This window comes from Nomascus leucogenys, chromosome 15 (genome assembly GCF_006542625.1).
Source record: "Nomascus leucogenys isolate Asia chromosome 15, Asia_NLE_v1, whole genome shotgun sequence".
Classification (NCBI taxonomy): Eukaryota; Metazoa; Chordata; class Mammalia; order Primates; family Hylobatidae; genus Nomascus; species Nomascus leucogenys.
The window spans coordinates 65,267,112-65,285,193 of NC_044395.1; the positions used below are offsets into that span (position 1 = coordinate 65,267,112).

Sequence of the window (18,082 nt, forward strand, 5' to 3'; positions counted from 1 at the left end):
CTTTTATCACTGGGAAACTAAAAAACTTGTGTGACTCACTTTATTGCTATATTAGCTTTATTGCAGTGGCCTCAAACTGAACTTGCAGTGTATCTGAGGTATGCCTGTACAGCTTTTTTTGTAGCTCCTGGATTTTTATTCAGACAACTTGTTTGAAGTTTGGTCCCTTTTCAAAATTGCCACTCACTGTGTGACCTTGGGTAGGTCACTTTTCTCAGGTGTGTTTTATGATTTGTATCATGAGATTCCTCCCTACAGTTCCTTTCAGTTGCGACATTTTATGATTTTTGGGAGGAACTTCTTGTTTAATAAGGGTTCTGTATAAAAGACAGGAGATCTGTTCCTTCCTGGTGTCTGCATCCTGTATTTTTAGGACTTCTGTGCTTGGTCCTTGCCTTATTAAGTGACCTTTGGCAATTCAGTTCTGCCTAGATTTGGGTTTCCTTATCTGTAAAATGAGTTTGGCCATTAAAGGTTCTTACTGGTTCTCTCATTCAAGGATTCTGATAGAGCTGGGTATACTCCTGGAAGCTTAAGATTTTAGAAATCAGCAGCTATCCTGATGGCAAATATTGTTTTTATATTTTTCTACTGATGCTTGTCAAAGGAAACATTTGAAAATTCCAGCTGGAATCTGAGGAAAATACTAAGGAGCTCTTTGCCAGGAGACTTCTGAAAGGGGTGGGGACATGCCTGCTGGGTGTTTACAAAAAGTCCCTTGATCTGTGCCCCTCTAGACTTTATTTCCCCTCTGAGCATGGACTAAAAATCCCTATTTTAGTTCTATTCTTTAATACCCATTTAGGACCTAGAAGCCTGTACTGGCTCTGACCTGTATTCTGAACTTAGGATGAGTTCTTAAGGCTGAGTGAGCAGACACTTAGACCTCATCATCAGTCATTTAGCACACAAACACCCCAGAGAACCTAGATTTGTTACAGCTGTGAGCTATGGCCACCTCACTGAGCCATAATAAAAATTCTGTTATTGGTCTGAGGCTTGACATATCTCAAATAAAAGGTTTGTCATGCAGTAGCCAAGAGGGCCTGCTGAGGGAACAGGTGCCATCTGTCCACAGCAGCCTCAGAACTTGGGAAGAGGGAAGAGGGAAGAGAGGTCAGACTGGCTCAGCAGAGGGCCACCTCAAGGTCCACTTTCTGACAGTAGATGGCATGCTCAGTCCTCCCCATGTGACCACAGAGCAGCACACTGCCCTTTACGATCTTTTTCACTCTGCAGAGTTAGCTCTGGGTTTACAGGCCCATCTAGGGCTCGCCAAACAGTACCAGTTTGCAGATGTTAGGTGTGTTTGGAGATGTTAGGTGATGTTATCCATCTTCTACTTCCATTAGAGGAAACAAGATATAATAAAGAGTTCCAGCTTTGAAATCAAGCTGACCAGCTCTATCACTCAGTAGCTTTGTGACCTTGGACACATTTCTAAGGTTCTCTGTGCCCCAATTTCCTCTAAATAAATGGTAGCTACTATTTTTAATTTTTAATTTGTGCCTACAGTGTGCTTAGTCCTGGGCTAGGGGCTAGCGTGCCCTTTGTGCTTTCAGCAGGAATATTGAGAAAAGTGCAGGGAGGCCTACAGAATAATTGTTGTGGATCAGGGGCAGTTGGAGATAGGAAAAGGAAAGACTATGCCTTATCTTCCTTCTTCATTGGCTCAGAAAATAGGGGAAAGTCCCCAGTGAGCAGGAGTGGTTGCTTTTCTGGCAAAGCTCACTCTGATCTCTGTACCTGCATCCTTACCCCCTCTCTCTTTTCTGTTATGCTCCAATTTGCCCTTCAAGCTTTCTCCAGGATGTTTTTCCATCCTTTTAGAGGCATGCTCAACTCTTTCCTCTGATTCTCCTGTAGGAACCCACAGCCCTTTGTACTTTTTTTTTTTTTGATAACAATATGTTTCTCTGCCTTTTATCCGTTAAACTGGGAGCTCCTTGAAAGAATTTCGTTTATCTGTCATCAACACCCAGCTTAAGATCTAACCAGAATTAAGTGCCAGGAGATGTGTGCTAGAAGTTATATGGAAGGAGGCTGGGCCTCTCCAGACTACAGAAGTGAGGGGATTTTGGAGAAGAATCTGGCCCAGCTTGGTTTTGGGGAGAAATGCTATCTATGGAGTGCCTGAATAGCTGAGGCATTTAAAGCATTTGTTAGGCTATAACTAGAAGGGAAGGGGGCCCATGAGTAGCTCTTACATGTTAAACAGACATCCCAGCACAGAAGTCTGTGTAAATGACAAAAGAAATTCCTACTACATATTTTGGCAGTGAGGGATGAATATCTGTATCTGCCAGGGTATTGTGTGCAGTGGCCAGGGTGGAGAGAATAGATTGGGAGAAGGGATTCCAGAAGGTGATAATGATTGGATGCTCACTTTCTCAGTGCTAACTGGTATCCTGAAAATTCTTATTATTACCCCTGACTTTGTTAACATCTCAGTATCTCATTTTTTTTACAACCACTTCCCTTATCTCAGGACTGATGGTGTTAATAGTTGACCTCATTTTGCTAAAATCTAATTGCAGCAAACAGACTGGGAATTCTGCCATCCTCTGGTTCCCCAGTCCCAGCCAGCTTCCCTGGGTTAGCTCTGTTCACCTAGCCAGTCACATCTGTTCTCCTGAAACCTCCATGGTAACTCTGCCCTGGCTATGGTTACTGAGTGCAAGGTAGATTCTGAGAGCTGAGTTTGTGTAAGGGTTGTGTGATGCAGCTGGCCATGCTCTTTTTGTCCCCAGGAGCTGGCATTTGCCCTCTACATGCACTTTGTATTGTAGCTCCCTTTCCATCTAAAACCTCCCTGCATTCTCCCCTTTTCTTCCTTTTCTGCCTTTGCTAAATACCTGTTCTAGTCAGACCCTGTGCGAAGAGTATGGGGCTACAGAGATATAAATAACCCTTGTGCCCTGGCCCTGAGGAACTCACAGACTACCAGATGGTGACTGACATGGGAGTTGAAAAACAGGCTGGGCGCAGTGACTCTCTCCTGTAATTCTACTTTGGGAGGCTGAGGTGAGAGGATCTCTTGAGGCTAGGAGCTCAAGACTAGCCTGGACAACATAGCAAGACCTCCATCTCTAAAAAAGAAAAAAAAGTTGAAAAACACACAAGACAGTCCCTGAGAAATAAAGAGATAACCTATGTTTACCTGTCCAAAGAATGGGTTGATCTTAGCTCACAGGAGATGGAATGGAAGGCTTTGTGGGCAATGGTAGGGAGAAGACAGTAGGAATTGAAGAATGGGAAAGGGATTATAATGGGAAGAAGCGGATTATTAGTAAGGCATAGATTAGACTCTTGATTTGCCTATTTTCTCCTGTTTTTCTACACAGTGATTCATAGACTCACTTAGTGGTGTGGGGTACAGCCCAGGGCTCTGTGGGAGGGACCTGACAATTCTTACATCTACTGCTTCAGCTCCTTCTTCTTTCTCAAGCTCCACATCTACATTCTTACTTATCTCCTGGCATGTCCATCTGAATATTTCCAAGACACCTCAAAGTGCTGTCATTTACACCTACACATTCGATCTCGTTAGTAACCACACATTCTATCTCTGTAGTAACTCTAATGCATTTTACAGCTGAGGAAGCTGAGGTCTAGATAAGGGAAGCGAATTATATAACAAATTGGGGCAGAGGCAAGCATAGAACCAGGCTTCCTAACACATAGTGTGGGATGCCTCCCTTGGTAGCACAAGAATTTCTCTACATGGACCCTTGTGTTTAATCTTAAGGCCTGGTTATTTGGCCTTTGGGTATTCACTGCCCTGATGGCAATGCCACTATCAGCTTCCAGGATATTGTGTGGGGGAAAACTCAGGCCTTGGTACTTTTAGAGTCAAGAGTTCCAAGAGTCTAGCTTGAGCTAGATCAGGGCCATATAGACATCTCCATTGTAAGAGATGTTTGCCTGTAACAAAACAGAAACAATATTTGCTGCGTGAATATGAAAGTTATAGTGAGAAAGTTTGGTGTAGCAGAAAGACAATGTAGTTGGGCAAATCTGGATTTAAACCTGCTCTAGCAAGTTAGTGTCCCTCACAGAGCCTCAGTTTCTTGGTCTACAGAATGGGAATACCAATAACCTATCTTATGTAGTAGTCATGAGGATAAGAGACGATGAATATAAATGCCTGATATGTTTTATATTTTCTCTGTTTACCTTCCTTTCTTATATGGATTAAGGGAAGGGAGATATTATCATACTTGAAGCTTATCAGTAAAGAATCAATCCTTCCAAGATTTATTGAGTGACTTCTGTATGCTGGTTGATGTTATGCTGTGCACTGGCATATATAGGCAAGTGATGATCACTAGGAACCTTAAAGAGTAAATCAACCATGTTAGAATCATCTTCTTTCTGTCAAGCTTGGTAGTTCATGGATGTGGCAGGTAGTATTTCCAGACTTTATCTATACATTTGACAAGGCAGAGGGTTGGATAGGATGGATATTTGTATACTTAAGTGGAGTCAAAACTAGTTGAAAGAATCCAGTGGTACTGATAGGTGGAACAGTATTACCTTAGAGGGAGGGAGTGACTGTTAGATCTTATCCTTGGCCTTGGTTATTCAGTATTCTTATTCATGACTTGGATGAGAATATGAAGCTGGGCAAAATAATAGATCTGGTTCCAAATCGCACTGGATAAGGTAGAATAAGAAACCAAATGAAATAACTAGGCTTAATCTGCATACCCACCTTAAGTATTTGAAGTATTGGAAGTGCTCATTGCATGGAGTCTGGTTTGAACGAGGATACCTTTGACTTTTGGTAAGAATATAAAGGGGATATTGAAGTTGAGAAACCCTAGGAAACCAAGATTAAAAGTCCTTAACAAACAGGGGAGACAAAGAATACCCCAGGCTCTGGTAGTGGCTCTGGAGGAGGCAGGTGTGTTCCAGGAAGAAAGGCAACTCACTGTGCTGCAGAAATAGCTCCTCTTGGAACCTGAAAGACAGGAGAGTGAGGGCTTACGTATGGCTAGACTTGTAGCCTGCCTGGAGGCTAGGGGATGGCCACTAGAGGACCCTCAATTTTCTTTCAGAGAGCCTGGAATAAACATATGAAGGACATGGCCACCACCCTGACCTAGTAACCCCCCTCCCTTGGGTGGAAATAGGATGTGTTAATCTGTCTTTGATCCCATCTCATCCCCATGTTCTGCTGCTCGGCCTTTCTATGAGGAGCTATGATGGTAACTCTTTTTGTCAAACTATGGGCATCAATATCATATGGTTTCTTTTTCTGCTGTCTTGACCCTCCCTTAACTTGGTGGCTCTACCTGGGTCCTTTTGGATTTCCACCAGCCCCATGTCCTTACTATGTCCAAGGATCATGCCAGTCCTACCTCCTCCTCCGCTGTCTAAGGGCAACTTGCTGTGCACAGAAGGTCATTAGCCCTGGCATAACTCCCTTTTTCCCCTCTTTCTCTGACTCCCACATCCAAGGCTCCTCTGAGCCCACAGCACAACCTAGACAGAGGATGCAGGAGTAGCCGTCTCCTTCTTATAGTGCCCCTTTCAAGTCTTTTGTGCTATGGCACAGAGTCCAGATCTGGTATACCAGGAACAATGTTAGTTCCAGAAATGGCTCTCTCCTGATTGGCTAAGTTTTTAGATGTGGCTTTTGCTTTTTATCTTTTGGTGTCATTTCTTGTTTAACATTTAAATGTTGCTCTGGACAATGGGCATTCTTTGAACCCCAGCTAGTGGCTGGGGCCCTCATGGTTCACTGAACTGCTACCAGGTGTTCTCTGGAAATAGCTCTGCTCCTCAATTTCTGGTAGGTGTAATGTCTCATCCATATCAATTTATTGATGCTATCCTGTTCTAAAGTCTCTGGATTTCACAGCAGCCTAGAAATGTTCTCCATAGATTGAGACTTCTGGACCTTTCCCTGATCTGTGCCAAGAATGGCCTGGTAGTCCAGGAGACCTAGTTCCTACAGTGACTTCAGTCCTACAGCCAGAACTGAGGCTTCTGGTGACATTGCTTTATATCTTTATACCAGTCATCTCCATTTACCTACTGTGGAACTTTAGAATTGCTTACCCTATATGACAGAAGCCACTACATCTGGGCATATGGACTCATCCAGCCCAGAGATGGCTGGGGTATATTGAGAAGGCACTAGTTCTCTCCTCTTCACTGTATCTTAAGAAAGTGTGATTTAATAAGCATCCTATATTGCTGTAAGGCCTCTCATTTCAAAACAAAGCCTTGGCTAGCAGAGAGATAGACATAGAGCTTACTATAATAGTGTATGGCAAGTGTGTATCTAAGAAGAGAAACTAATTCCTTCTCAGTGGGAGAGTGTATCTGTTATAGAAGGCTTCATAGAGGAGGGATGCAGTGGAGTCAGCAAGGCTAAGTGTGCAGTGGGCACCCTAACTCACCATGCCCTCCCCTCTCTGGCAGTGACTCGCCATAATCACCTCAAGGACTTCATGCTGGTGGTGTCTATCGTTATTGGTGTGGGCGGCTGCTGGTTTGCCTATATCCAGAACCGTTACTCCAAGGAGCACATGAAGAAGATGATGAAGGACTTGGAGGGGTTACACCGAGCTGAGCAGAGTCTGCATGACCTTCAGGAAAGGTAAGGCCTGCCCCTTCAGGAAAGGTAAGGCCCTGCCAGTTCTTGGGAACCTCCTATTTCCACCTGGGTGTGAGCCACTTGGCCCCTGAGACCTTGTCAACATGGCAGCTCAGGCTGCGTCATCCGTCCAAAACTGCATTGCAAGTTTAGGTTGCTGATATTCCAATTGCCCTGGGCAGTTATTCCTCCTGGGGAGAAGCTTGTTTCTGTCTTTTTTGCCTCTTAGCTTCAGAGGGAGAAATGTGTAGCTGCCAGAGGTCTTGAGCTTCCCATTGCTTGTTATGGGGTCATTCTTCCTTCTGCCTGTCTCTGGACTGCCTCTCCTAGCATATAAATAGATGTAATGAACTGTTCTTTACCGTTCCCCAAAGAAACCTCACAAACCTTCCTTCTTACTGTCCTTAGTTCTTTCTTATAAGTCTAAATTTCATAAACATGACTTGCTGTATGACTTTGGATAAATTTCTTTCCCTTCCAGGACTTATTTCCTCATTGATAATATGAAGGGATTGACCTAGGAGAATGCTAAAGTCTCCTAGGAGAACACTTCCAACTCAGATGGTCTGGGATTCTGTTAAAATAAAATGTGACTTCAAAACTATGGCAGAAGATTTAACTGTGAAAAGAAAGTGCCCGTCAGTCAGTCAGTCAGCCTGTGTATTTCCTGACATCTAGGAACCAGTTCTGTGATGGCAGTTACAAGAAATTCACTGGTCCTGAGGAAACAAAACTTACATACCCACAAGAAGCAGCAGTGAGAGCACACTTAATGCAGACTTAGTTCCAGACTCAGCTTAGAGGATAAGAACGCTAATGTCTAGAAAGACAAAGAGGTGGATGAGTGGATGTGGGACTCTGAGGAGGTGGCCTTTAAAGATGGGTGGGGAGGTCCTGGGTGTTAAAGTTGAGTATATAGGGTGGGGCCAGATCCCTGGAACCTTAAGATGCATGTGGGGAAGTTAGTAGGATGCAGAAGGCAATAGAGAGTCAAATCAGGTTTTTTTGGTTGTTTTGTTTTCGAGAAGAGGAGAGGTCTATTCAGGACTTTTATTTATTTATTTATTTATTTATTTATATTTTTATTTTTATTTTTGAGACGGAGTCTCGCTCTGTCGCCCAGGCTGGAGTGCAGTGGTGCAATCTTGGCTCACTGCAACCTCCGCCTCCCGGGTTCACGCTATTCTCCTGCCTCAGCCTCTCGGAGCAGCTGGGACTACAGGCGCCCGCCACCACGCCCAGCTAATTTTTTGTATTTTTAGTAGAGACGGTGTTTCACCGTGGTCTCGATCTCCTGACCTCGTGATCTGCCCGCCTCGGCCTCCCAAAGTGCTGGGATTACAGGCCTGAGCCACTGTGCCCAGCCATTGTGTCATTTTTAAATGGTAAACACTATTTAATTTGGAGGGGTGGGGAAAAGACTTCTTGTGAGCCAGGTATTGTTAAATACTTAAATGCATTATTGCTTTTAATCACTATGGCCCTTTGAAGTAGGTACTATTAGAGTTGAGGAAATGAAGGCTCAGAGAGGGTAAGTGCTTTGCTCAGGGTCATATATCAGTAAGTAGTGAACTAGGAATTTTGACACTCCAGGGTGTTGCCTTTACTGAGGTAGCAGCCTTATTGGATTTATTTCCATGGGCTGGGCTTCAGGGAGCAAGAGGGGTCTGATCTCTAAGCTGATTCCTGGCTACTTTGCTGGGCCCCTTGTTCTTGGGCCCTTTGCCAATTAGGAGCTAACTGCTGCTGTCTGAGCAGTCCCCATACCTCATTTGTTTGAAAAACATGTACTGTTTCCATTCCAAAGGCAAAAGAATCTAGGCAGGAGACATTCCAAGTTTGGGGATAAAACTAAGCTCCCAGCACTCCCTGCTCCCTAAAGCTTCCAGAGCTAAATGACCACTGTGGCACTTAGAAAGAGACAAAGACACCCCTCCCCTTTTCCCCCTAGAGATAGGCTTGCACACATGCACACATATATCCTCCTCTGAGTGTCCAGAGCCCACATGCCACCTTGTTCCTCCTTGTATTAACAGACCTGCAATGCCAGCTTTCACAGAGCTTTATTACAGAGTTCCTGATAGTTTATGTGAACAAATATAATTCTACATGTACAGTCCAGTTAGGATTTCATTGAGTTTCAAGATAATTATTTGAGGCAGGCAGAAATTTTGATTCCCAAAACAGGCAAAACTTGCTCATAGTCACACAACTGCTTAGAGCCAGGACTAATTGCAATGCTAATTGTTGTTGCCTTGGAGTGGGGCAGTGCTTAATTGTATACTTATTTGCTCATTTCTGCACCCAACAATAATTATTGATCTCCATCTCTAACAGACCTTATTGGAACTATGAAAGGGGTTCAGTCTTGATTCTACTTTAAAGGAGCTCGCTATTGTAAAGGACAGACATATCATAGTATTGGCTTTTCTCAAGAGGCTGCTTTCATAAAGGACAGTATTTCAGTGAAGAAGTGAATCCTTAATGGTGTAACTTTATACAGTTGGGTCATGGAAGAGTACAGTAAAGGAGGATATTCAGCAAGGGAAGGAGATGGCAGGAAATGGCGCCTCTGATTTGTCTTTACCTATGCATATATCGCCATCTGGTGTTCATTTTCAGGGGGTTCAACTCCCTTTCTCTTCAGGGACAAATTAGGCAGATTACAATTTGTGGGAAGCTTGCAGCCTAACATTTCCTCCTCTTACCTCCTTGCTTGTTCCACGATATCTTGAAGTCTCTGCCACTGATAGCTCTGGATCTAGAGTTTTTTTTTTTTTTTACAGATTGAGTTGTTTGTTTCATTTGTTCCATCTACTTAATTATCTCAGTGGTCAGTGTTCTCTAGGGGTCCTTCTTGTTCTGTAGTCTATCCTTTCTTTTCTATACCTCAAGTCTAAGCTATATATCTTATCTCTTCTTCACCATCCTTTCTCCTTCCTAATCTGGTCCCCTGGTAAGCTGGTGGTTTTTACTTAGAAAGGAAGACCAGACAGTAAAGTCCGTTTTCTCTTCCAAAGGGATTAGCAAACTCTCAGTCTTTGTTCTGGGTGTAGCCCAAGTCTCCCTTTCTTTCCCTGACTCCTTTCAGGCAGAGCTGATTACTCCATCTTTTGGGCGGACCCAGGATCTTACATATATATATATATATATATCTTATATATATATATGTATCTTTTTATTATAGAATTTGTCACACTGTATACAGTTATCTGTTTACTTGTCTTTGTTGGAGTAAATCATGAGCTCCTCAGTGGCAGGGACAGCTTTCTGATTTATCGCCATGTATTTAGGGCTTAGCACTTAGTAGGCACTTGAAAGAACTTGGTGAATGAATAGATGAATGAATGAGTGTATTAACATAGATAGCCGTGTGGAGGAAAGAAGTGAGGAAGGGAGGCTTGTTTAGCTGGATGGAAGGTTTTGTCGGTGAACTGAGGGAATGTGTGTGACGGTGCAAGGGTAGACTTACATTATAACTCATGCCCTTGAGATCTTATCCACTAAGGAAGATACTTAGGAAAGGAAGTCAGGGCCTGCGGGCAGCAGGGTGTCTCTCCTGAGTCCTTTGGCATAAATTTAATTTGTTTTGTGCTTCTGGGAACAGAAGCTCAGGAGTCCAAGAGGTCTAGCTCAATAGTTCCTTCCTCATCTTCCTTAATCCACCCCTCTGCTACCACCCCAGTCATTTCTCAGCCATTAGGTTTTCCCTGGATCTTTTTGTCAAGCTTGCAGGGTATTCTACGTTCATTGAACTTTCTAGATACCACTACATAAAAGGAATAATTGTGGCATTTGAAGTCACACAGATTGGACTTCTAGCCTCAGTTCTTCCTGCAAGTTGCTTTCCCTCTCTAAGACTCTGTATCTGCCTGTCCCAGGCTGATAATGATACCAATATATCATTATCTGCTGGGAGGACAAATGGGAAATACCTTGTAAACTGATACTTGTTATGATTTTAGTATGAGACAGTTTTGAGGAGGGATTCAGATGCCTGAGAGCCTGGCTTTGCAGCCTTGATTACTGGCAGCAAAATGATGGTCAATGTGTGAATTAGGTAATGACTGTGGTTTCTATAGGCCTTGAGCTAGCTCAGAGCCAGACACACAGCAGAGCAGGGAGAATATATGCTGAGAGTTGGAGCTGTCATTTTCCTCTTTGATGCCATGACTCATGGCATGTTGGCTGGCACCCCCTTGCCTGGCCTCCTCCAGCTCCCTGCATTGCCCCCCAGGCTGCACAAGGCCCAGGAGGAGCACCGTACAGTGGAGGTGGAGAAGGTCCATCTGGAGAAGAAGCTGCGCGATGAGATCAACCTTGCTAAGCAGGAAGCCCAGCGGCTGAAGGAGCTGCGGGAGGGTACTGAGAATGAGCGGAGCCGCCAAAAATATGCTGAGGAGGAGTTGGAGCAGGTAGGAGAGTCCACAAATTCCTGGACACCTTGATGGGTGGGTAAAGGGCAGGGGCCCAGGGTCTGGCTGGAAAGTTTCATGTGTGAGGAATTTGAAATATGATCCAAAGACTATGTTCTAGAGTCACTGGACTCTTACCAACAATAAGAGTTCAAGTTGTAAAAAATAGTCACTATGGGCCGGGCACAGTAGCTCATGCCTGTAATTCTAGCACTTTGGGAGGCCAAGGCGGGTGGATCACCTGAGGTCAGGAGATCGAGATCAGCCTGGCCAACTTGGTGAAAGCCCATCTCTATTAAAAATACAAAAAAATTAGCCGGGTGTGGCAGCGGGCACCTGTAATCCCAGCTACTTGGGTGGCTGAGGCAGGAGAATTGCCTGAATTCTGGAAGTGGAGGTTGCAGTAAGTTGAGATCGTGCCATTGCTCTCCAGCCTGGGCGACAAGAGTGAATCTCTGTCTCAAAAAAAAAAAAAAAAAAAAAAGAAAGAAAGAAAAAAAGAAAATTATAAAAATAGTCCCTATGATTTTCAAAGAACAGTGGATAATAGGTGATAACAGTTATTTTGTTCCTTTTTTGAGGTATTTACATAAAGTGTACAAATCATAAGTATACAGCTGGCAAGCTTTTGCATATGCATGTACCTGTGTTACTACCACCCAGATCAAGATACAGAACCTTCTCAGCACCCCAGAAAACTCACTTTTGCTCCCCCAGTTAATACTTCGTCCAAAAGTTAACTACTGTCACAACTTGTAAACCAGATTAGTTTTGTCTAATTTTGAACTTCATATAAATGGCATTATACAGTATATACTCTTTTGTGTTTTGTTTCTTTCACTCAACATTATGTCTATGACAGTCATCAAAGTTGCATGTAGTGATAGTTGGTTTATTTCCATTGCTGAGTAATGATCTATTGTATGAGTATACTATAATTTATCCACTCTTCTGTTGATAAACATTTGGGTTGTCTGCAGTTTTGTTGACTTTTATGAATAATATTGATATGAACCTTCTTGCATATGTCTCTTGGTGGGCATAAGCACTCATTTCTGTTGGACATATAATATTCATGTATTTAGCTTTATTAGAAAGTGTCAAACAGTTTTCCAAAATGATTGTACCAATCTATACTGCCACAACAATGTAAGAGAATTCTAGTTGATCCATGACCTCAGTATTTTTAGGCATTTTAATTTTAAACGTTCTGGTAAATATATAGTAGTATCTTGTGATTTTAGTTTTCATTTCCCTAATATTATTAAACATCTTTTTATAAATTTATTGGCCTTTTGATTTGGGAATCTCTTCTCATTTTAAAAATTGGATTGTCTGTCTTTTTCTTATTGATTTGTAAGCATTATTTATATATTTTGGATATTAGTCTTTTGTCAATATAAATACACATATATATAGAAAATATTTTCTCTCAGCCTTGACTTCTTTTTTTGCTTTATTAATATTGTCTTTTGATAAACAGAAGCCCTTGATTTTAATGAAGTGTAATTTAATCAGTTTTTAAAAATGACTGATGTGGCCAGGCGCCGTGGCTCATGTCTGTAATCGCAGCATTTTGGGAGGCTGAGGCGGGCAGATTACTTGAGGTCAGAAGTTCGAGACCAGCCTGGCCAACATGGCAAAAGCCCATCTGTACTAAAAATACAAAAATTAACTGGATGTGGTGGCACATACCTGTAGTTCCAGCTCCTTGGGAGGCTGAGGCAGGAGGATTGCTTGAGCCTGGGAGGTGGAGGTTGCAGTGAGCCAAGATAGTGCCACTGCACTCCAGCCTGGGTGACAGAGCGAGACTCCATCTCAAAAAAAAAAAAAAAAAAGTTGAGGCTTTTTACTTTTTGTTTCTTGTTTAAGAAATCCTTCCCTATCCCCAAGATATTTCCCTAAATTTTCTTCTGAACTTTTATTGTTTGTCTTTTCACATTTAGGGATATTATTTCAAATTAACTTTTGTATGTGATATGAGGTAGGCTGTCAAGGATCTTTTTTTTCCCCCCCCAAGTAAGGTGATCATTCAGGAATCTCTATTTTATATTTTTATTATCATTCAGGTCAGAAAGTTTTCTAATTTTTATTGTGGTTCCTTTTTTGGGACATGGTTATCTAGTATATTGCTTGATTTTCAAATACGTGAGGACTTTTTAACATATCTTTCTTTTACTGATTTCTAGTTTAATTTCACTATGGTCAGAGAACATATGCTGTGTGGGTGTAGTCCTTTGAAACTTGTTGAGACTTGGTTTGTATAAAAATACAACTAAGCAATTCAGTTAAAAGTCAAAGATTGTCAGATTGGATTAATGCCAAAACTCAATTATATGCTGTTTATAAGAGACACACTTTAAATATAAGAACACAAAAAAGGTTAAAGGGAAAGGATAAGAAAAGATATATGTTACAAAATAAAGCAGCAAAATGAAGCAGGAGTAGCTATATATTGATATAATATTTATATTAATATAAAATAGGATTTAGGTCATGAAGTATTGACCTAAAGCAACTGCTAAGTGAAATAAAGCAAGGGTAGCTATATATTAATATAAATGTAATATTTACATTAATATAAAGTAAACTTTAGGTCAAGAAGTATTACTAGACCCCAAAAATAGATATTTCATAATGATAAGTGGATGAATTCAATATATAACAGCCCTTAATTTGGATACATCTAATGATGTAGTCTAAAATATATAAAGCAAATATTGACTGAACTAAAATGATACTCGACAAATTTTACAATCAAAGTTAGATATTTTAATATGCTTCTCTCAATAAGCCACCAACAGCATCCATAAGGATATAAAAAATTTAAAAACATGGTTAATAAATTTGAATTCCTTGACACATATAGAACACTCTGCCTAAGTCTAGAATATACATTCTTTTTAGCACTTATATATCTCTTAAAATATACTTCTGCTCCATTCTCTCCTCTCCTTCTGAGAATCTAATATTTATGTTAGATCTTTTAACTGTATTCCACATGTCTCTTATGCTCAGTTCTGTTCTTTTTTCTCTCTGTGCTTTGGTTTGGTTATTTTCTATTGATCTATCTTTTAAGTTCTTTAATTCTGCATTCTACTGTAAGCATTCTGCTGTTTAACCCATCCAGTGGGTTCCTACTCTCAGACAATGTATTTTTCAATTCTAGAATATCCACTTTACTCTTTTACAGGTTCTAGTTCCCTGTCCAGAATTTCTATCTTTTATCTATTGTATCCATCTTTTCCTGTATTTCTCTTAACATAGCAATCATAATTATTTTAAAGTCCTTGTCTTATAATTCTTACATCTGGATCATTTATGGGACTGCTTATTTTTCCTCTTGATTATTAGTCATATTTTTGCCATTTATGTCTAGTAATTTATTTTTATTACATGCTGGACAGTGTGTATAAAAAAAATAGAGGCTCCAGATGATTTTCTCTTCCATCAGGTAGTTTTCCCCCTTTCTTTTGTGAAGTATATTAAGGAACTGATCATCTCAAGCCAATCAGAGATCGAGCTGCATTTGAACTAGGTTGTAGTTTTAGTAAAACTTGGTGTAGCCTTCATTTGTCCCAGTTTCTCAGGTATGTCCCTCCCTGACTTTTAAATGGAAAGCTGTTAGATTTCTTTCTCTTCAGCCCTGAAAGACTGTGAGAGATGCAGTTCTGCCACTTCGTAGGCTGTTTTCTTTGTGCCCCAGTGGAGATCTTCTACACGGGTCCAGCCCAATTTTCAGCTCTCACCTAAAATCATCACTGTCTCCCAGGAAGAAAATGACTGGCAATTAACAAATTATCTTAGAAAGGCTTTTTTTCTTTCTGACTTTTAGTTTATCTAGTCTAGTGGTTCTCACACTTTTTGTTCTTAGGACTCTTTACTTTTTTTTTTTTTTTTTTTTTTTTTTTGTCGCCCAGGCTGGAGTGCAATGGCACGATCTCGGCTCACTGCAACCTCCGCCTCCCAGGTTCAAGCAATTCTCCTCCTGCCTCAGCCTCCCGAGAAGCTGGGATTACAGGTGCCTGCCACCACACCTGGCTAATTTTTGTATTTTTAGTAGAGAAGGGGTTTCACCATGTTGGTCAGGCTGGTCTGGAACTCCTGACCTCAGGTGATCCGCCCGCCTCAGCCTCCCAAAGTGCTGGGATTACAGGCGTGAGCCACCACACTCAGCCAGGACCCTTTACTCTTAAAAAGTATTTAGGACCTCAAAGAACATTTTGATAGGGGGTAAAACTGTTGATATTTAACCTATTAGAAATTAAAACTGAGAAAATTAAAAAATATTTATTAATTCATTTAAAATAACTATATAGCCAGGCGCAGTGGCTCACGCCTGTAATCCCAGCACTTTGGGAGGCTGAAGTGGGCAGATCATGAGGTCAGGAGATCGAGATCATCCTGGCTAACACGGTGAAACTCCGTCTCTACTAAAAATACAAGAAATTAGCCGGGTGTGGTGGCAGGCATCTGTAATCCCAGCTACTCGGGAGGCTGAGGCAGGAGAATAGCTTGAACCTGGGAGGCGGAGCTTGCAGTGAGCCGAGAGATCGCGCCACTACACTCCAGCCTGGGTGACAGAGCAAGACTCCGTCTCAAAAAAAAAAAAAAAAAAAAAAAAAATACAAAAAAAAAAAACAAAAAAAACAAAAAAAACCCAAAACTATATCAGGCTGGGCACAGTGGCTCATGTCTGTAATCCCAGCACTTTGGGAGGCCGAGGCGTGCAGATCACCTGAGGTCAGGAGTTAGAGACCAGGCTGGCCAACATAGTGAAATCCCGTCTCTACTAAAAATACAAGAATTAGCCAGGTGTGGTAGCAGGCACCTGTAATCCCAGCTATTTGGGAGGCTGAGGCAGGAGAATCGCTTGAACCTGGGAGGCAGAGGTTGCAGTGAGCCAAGATCACATCACTGCACTCCAGCCTGGGTGACAGAGCAAGACTCCATCTCAAAAAAAAAAAAAAATAATAAAAATAACTATATCAAACCTCTTAGATGTTAACACAAATAACATATTTTCTAAGTTTTTCAAAATAGAAACCATTTTGAAAACACAATTTTCATAAAATGCATACAGCTTTTTCCAGATGTTGTGTTGGATCAGAATTGTTTTTCCCCCATGACCTACCATATCCTACCGGGAAGTGGAAGTCAGGTGATAACATTTTATTTAAAACATATAGATAAGTGTTTATTAACTTTGGCTGCATATTAGAATGACTTGGAGAGCCTATTTTAATGCCCAGGCAAACACCCCAGATAAATGAAATCAGTATCTCTAGGTTGGGACCCAGATATCTGTGTTTTTTTAAGTTCCTGGCCAGGCATGGTAGCTCACGCCTGTAATCCTTACACTTTGGGAGGCAAAGGGCAGGCAGATCGCTTGAGCCCAGGAGTTTGAAACCAGCCTGGGCAACATGGCAAAACCCCATCTCTACCAAAAATAATAATAAAAAATAAATAAATAAATACAAAAATTAGCTGGGCATGGTGGTGCACGCCTGTGGTCCCAAAGCTACTCGGGAGGCTGAGGAGGGAGGATCACTTGAGCCCGGGAGGCAGAGGTTGCAGTGAGCTGAGACTGCACCACTGCACTCCAGCCTGGGCGACACAATGAGACCCTGTCTCAAAATAAAGTAAAAAATTTCCCCATGTGTTTACAGTATGTGACAAGGTTGAGAACCACAGCCATAAAATAAAAGGACAAGAACTCTGACTTGCCCATCTGTTGTCTTCCCATCAGGCATTTATTACTGTGCATGGCATGATATGTCTTTCTCTGTCTGTCTGTCTTCCATCTCCCCCATTCCTTATTTTGTAGTTATTTCTCTCATTAACCAAACAGCTTTTTTTTTTTTTTTTTTTTTTTGAGACAGTGTCTCACTCTATTGCCCAGGCTGGAGTGTGGTAGCACGATCTTGGCTCACTGCAGTCTTGACCTCCTGGACTCAAGCGATCTTCCCACCTCAGCCTCCTGAGTAGCTGGGACCATAGGTGCACACCACCCCATCTGGCTAGTTTTACAATTTTCTGTAAGATGAGGTCTCGCTGTGTTGCTCAGGCTGCTCTCGAACTCCTGGGCTCAAGTGATCCTCCAGCTTTGGCCTTCCAAACTACTGGGATTACAGGCATGAGCCACTGTGTCCAGCTCCCAACAGTTTTTCAGCCTTGTAGGCCAGCCCCTTTGTATGCCTCCCTGACTATCATGCTTCTATTTGCTCTCTTTTTTTCTCTTCTTCATCCATTCTTCCCTTCTTAGCTTATCCCATTCCTTAAACTGCTTTTAATATAGAACTTGATCATAAATTTTCAGACTTCGTATATTAGTCTCTAAGGTATCTAGTCTTCATTTAGAAGCTATAAAACCAGGAATGGGCTATTTTTAGTTTTTTTTTCAGGGAACAGAAACCAAGTGAAGATTGGCACTCTCATTGCCTCTTAAAGGAATAAAGGTGTTCTGTCCCTAGCTGAGGCCCTCCTGGCCTATCTTAGCTGTGGAGAGGACCTCAGGCTTGCTATGGGATGTTTACCTCATTGGCTGAAGCTGGGGATAAAAAGACTGCTTTCAGTGTGTCTTCTCTGGGATTCTGTTCAGGTAGGAGAATTGGAGATCACTTATGCTGGTAGCTTGGATGAGACAGCAAGAAACTCGGTGTACATAATGTCTGTATGTACTTTCAAGTCTTTTACACTTTAGTGCTTTGTGACTGCCTCATTGTGTGCTCCCTGCAGAGAAGTCAGTTATTTCTACTTTTATACATTGGTCCTCTCATGTCTTGGCTTCTGTTGGCAATGCCTGTGTTAGGTGTGGGCATGCTCATTATCTTCCCACCTTTTACAGAGTTCTTTTCAAAGCCCACTTGCTCTACTCCCTGAGAGAATCATAGACGCAGTCTCTGGGCTAGAGGAGACTTTGGAGAGCATTCAGGACAATACCCTTCTGAAGTACCAATCATTTTTCAGGTCTCTCTGACATGAGCTTTTCACATACCTCCCAGACAGAGAACTCACTCTCTCCTGAGATCACCCCTTCACTGATAGTTTGGATTTGCAT

At 41.9% G+C, this 18,082-nt stretch overlaps 1 protein-coding gene across 4 annotated transcripts in view; it reads left to right on the forward strand.

Annotated features, from left to right (window-relative positions):
- STIM1 (stromal interaction molecule 1) overlaps window positions 1-18,082 on the forward strand; it is a 223,257-nt gene that overhangs the window by 193,339 nt on the left and 11,836 nt on the right. For all 4 annotated transcript variants that reach the window (XM_030794504.1, XM_012504152.2, XM_030794503.1 and 1 more), the window contains exons 6-7: window positions 6,433-6,610; window positions 10,845-11,022. In XM_030794504.1, coding sequence (XP_030650364.1) covers window positions 6,433-6,610; window positions 10,845-11,022 — 356 coding nt within the window. The remainder of the gene's footprint in view (window positions 1-6,432; window positions 6,611-10,844; window positions 11,023-18,082) is intronic.